General features: G+C 48.6%; 1 protein-coding gene across 1 annotated transcript; it reads right to left on the bottom strand.

Moving 5' to 3' along the window:
- Window positions 1–1,894: 1,894 nt before the first annotated feature.
- Window positions 1,895–2,323, bottom strand: LOC126500071 (60S ribosomal protein L31). The gene has a single exon (XM_050139694.1). It carries the CDS (start codon window positions 2,309–2,311, stop codon window positions 1,934–1,936), a length of 378 nt encoding a protein of 125 aa, XP_049995651.1. The 5' UTR covers window positions 2,312–2,323; the 3' UTR covers window positions 1,895–1,933.
- Between the last annotated feature and the right edge of the window lie 640 nt (window positions 2,324–2,963).

Below are 2,963 nucleotides of genomic sequence, written 5' to 3'. Positions count from 1 at the left end.
GCACCTTGGGGTGCTTACAAACATCATTAGAAATGGGCTAGTCCAGGTGCGAGAATTAGCCTATAAGGGCTAGAGTATGGGCCAAGCAGTTCTTTAAATGAATACAGTTTGTGTGTTGTTATTTCGGGCATAAGCTAGCCAAGCGGCCGGGGTGTTGGGGACGCAGCCCCGCCGCCGCTCATATTTCAACAGACTAGGGCTATACGAAGAAACCCTGTCTTAAAAACAAAAAACAAGACAACAAAACCAAACCAAAACTAAACAAACACACACAAAAAAGACCCTGCCTCAAAACCAGGATGGAGAACAATTGAGAACGACACTCTTGTCAATCCCTGAAACACACAGGGCAAAAAAAAATCATTCTGAGAACTTAAAAAATCTCTTCGGCTATTGGAAGAACTCTGGCAGTTGGGCGAGGCTTCTTTCTGGGAAAAAGGCTTGGGCAGTGAGGGTGGAAACTGGTACAAGATCTACAGAGAATAGTTTAGTGACACTGTTCAAAATGGCACACTTGCCCTTTGACTCACTAGAACTAGAAGTTGGGCAGAGACACCCTTGCATTCAGAGGTCACCGTCAATCACTGGAGGGCACACATCCCTGCTGACCCTCCCTGAGCACAAGGGATTCTGGACTGGTTATGTCCAGGAGGCCCCTTCCTGTTGGCTTCTGACGTCATGCTTTCTCTGCAGACCTAGGGGAGGAATCTGGGTCCTGAGTTTGAGGAAGACAGGACAATAGCCTGCTCCTGCTGGGAGAGTTAATGGTGGTCATAAAAGGGGGGCGTCCAGCAAAGGCCCCAGGTCAGAGGTCCCAGGTCAGCAGGTGAGTCTTGGATGCCATGTGGATGAGGCTGGGTCATGCAGTAGACATTTTTCTGTTTTTTTTTTTTGGGGGGGGGTGTTGAGACATGGTCTCACTAAGTTGCCCACTATTCTCAAGCTCACTCTGTAGTCCCGTCTTGAAGTCATGATTTTCCTGCCCCAGACTCTGCTCTAGCTGGGATGATAGGCATGGGTGCCAGGTAAGATCTTTGTGTATGTGTGTGTGTATACATGCGTGCACCATGTGAAGGTGAACGTGTGCATCTGTAGGTGCGTGCTTATGGAGGCCAAACTCATATGTCGTTCTTCGGATGATGTCCATCCTGGGTTCTGTTCATCGTTTGCTTTATGCGCATTGGTGTTTGGTCTGCATATATGTCTGCATGAAGGAGTCACATCCAGTGGAACTGGAGATTCAGACAGCTATTAGCTGTTTGGTCTGCATATACATCTGCATGAAGGAGTCACATCCAATGGAACTGGAGATTCAGACAGCTATTAGCTGTTTGGTCTGCATATACGTCTGCATGAAGGAGTCACATCCAATGGAACTGGAGATTCAGACAGCTATAAGCTGCTGTGTGGGTGCTGGGAATTATACCTGGGTCCTCTGGAAGAGCAGCCAGTGCACTTGGTCACTGAGCCACCTTTCCAGCCCCCCATCCTGCTTTTTGTTTGTTTTGAGACAGGGTTTTACTGTATAGTCCTGGCTGTCCTGAAACTCACTCTGTTGACCAGGTTGGCCTTGAACTCAGAGATCTACCAGCCTCTGCTTCCTGAGTGCAGGGATTGCAGGGATTAAAGGTGTACACCACTCCCACCCCACAGCCCAGCCTGTTTTTTGAGAAAAGGATTCTGATTGGGTTCTGGAGTTTACCAGTTTTCGGGGACCCTCCAGTGTCCACCTCACCAACAATGATATTTTAAGAGTGAGTCGCTGCACCTGTTTTTTTTTTGACTGGGTTCCAGGGATCAAACTCAGGTTTTCATGCTCATGTGACAAGCATGTTACCAACTGTGCCCGTGGCTCCCAGCTCTCAGATGTGTTCTTTTTTTTTTTTTTTTTTTTTTTTTGGCTGTTCTCCAACTTTATTTGAGATTCAGTAGGTTAGTTCTCATCCACATTGACTGTCTGTAGATTTTTGAATGTGGTAACAGGCACGTAAGTTACCAATGTGTAGAGTTTGTTTGGTGAGTCCTCATCCTCATTACGTTTTCTGGACAAACGTACCCGGATACGATATGGAACATTCCTTATTCCTTTGGCCCAGACGGCTTTATTGAGCCTGGTATCAATCCGCACATCTGGAGTCCCCATCTCCTTCATGGCAAATTTCCGGATTTCTTTGAGTGCCCTAGGAGCACGCTTCTTAAAGCCCACGCCATGGATGCGCTTGTGAATGTTGATGGTGTATTCTCGGGTCACCACCTCGTTGATGGCAGAACGGCCCTTCTTCTTCTCGCCACCCTTCTTTGCGGGAGCCATTCTGCCGGGCCCAAGCTCTCTCAGATGTGTTCTTAATGGTGTGGTGACCGAAGGTTTCTGGGGTGAGCGGAGAGTGACAACCCTTCTATGTCTCTGGGTGGTGACATGATGCTTCCCCCACACACCACCCTGCATCAGACACTCAGCCTATGGGGAAAGACAGCCACCTTGGGCAGGGCAGCCAGCATGGGGGCAGGAGCAGAGGGAACCAAAATGTTGCTTTTTTTGTTTAATAGAGTGAGCCAGAGAAGCTGAACAATGCGGAAAAGATATCTTGAGATGAAGAAATGAAAAAGTTGGAGCGGGGTGGGTTATTCAGTTGGTAGAATGTTTGCCTAAGACGCAGGAGTCCATGGGTGCGCCGGCACCCAGTTCGCGAGCTTAGGGCAAGGGGGCTGGAGGTTAAAATACACAGACACACACAGACAGAGAGACAGGGACACGGGTCATCCTTGAATTCCCCAAGAATGCCCCCTTTATTGTGTTCAGGGACAGATTATATAGAGATAGCCACGCCCCAGCCAAACCCACCAGAAACCACTCTCCTGCCATCAGGAACTCCTGAAGGTCTCGTCCTCAGAGCAGCTGTAGGCACTCAGATCAGGGGATTACAAGAAATTCAGGATCTGAGGTCTCACGGCTCCCAACAATA

Source organism: Alexandromys fortis, unplaced genomic scaffold (assembly GCF_014885135.2).
Source record: "Alexandromys fortis isolate MF-2015 unplaced genomic scaffold, M_Fortis_MF-2015_v1.1 scaffold_38, whole genome shotgun sequence".
In the NCBI taxonomy this organism is placed as follows: Eukaryota; Metazoa; Chordata; class Mammalia; order Rodentia; family Cricetidae; genus Alexandromys; species Alexandromys fortis.
Note: the sequence above shows the minus strand (reverse complement) of the source record. Positions and strands in the feature narration are given on the sequence as shown.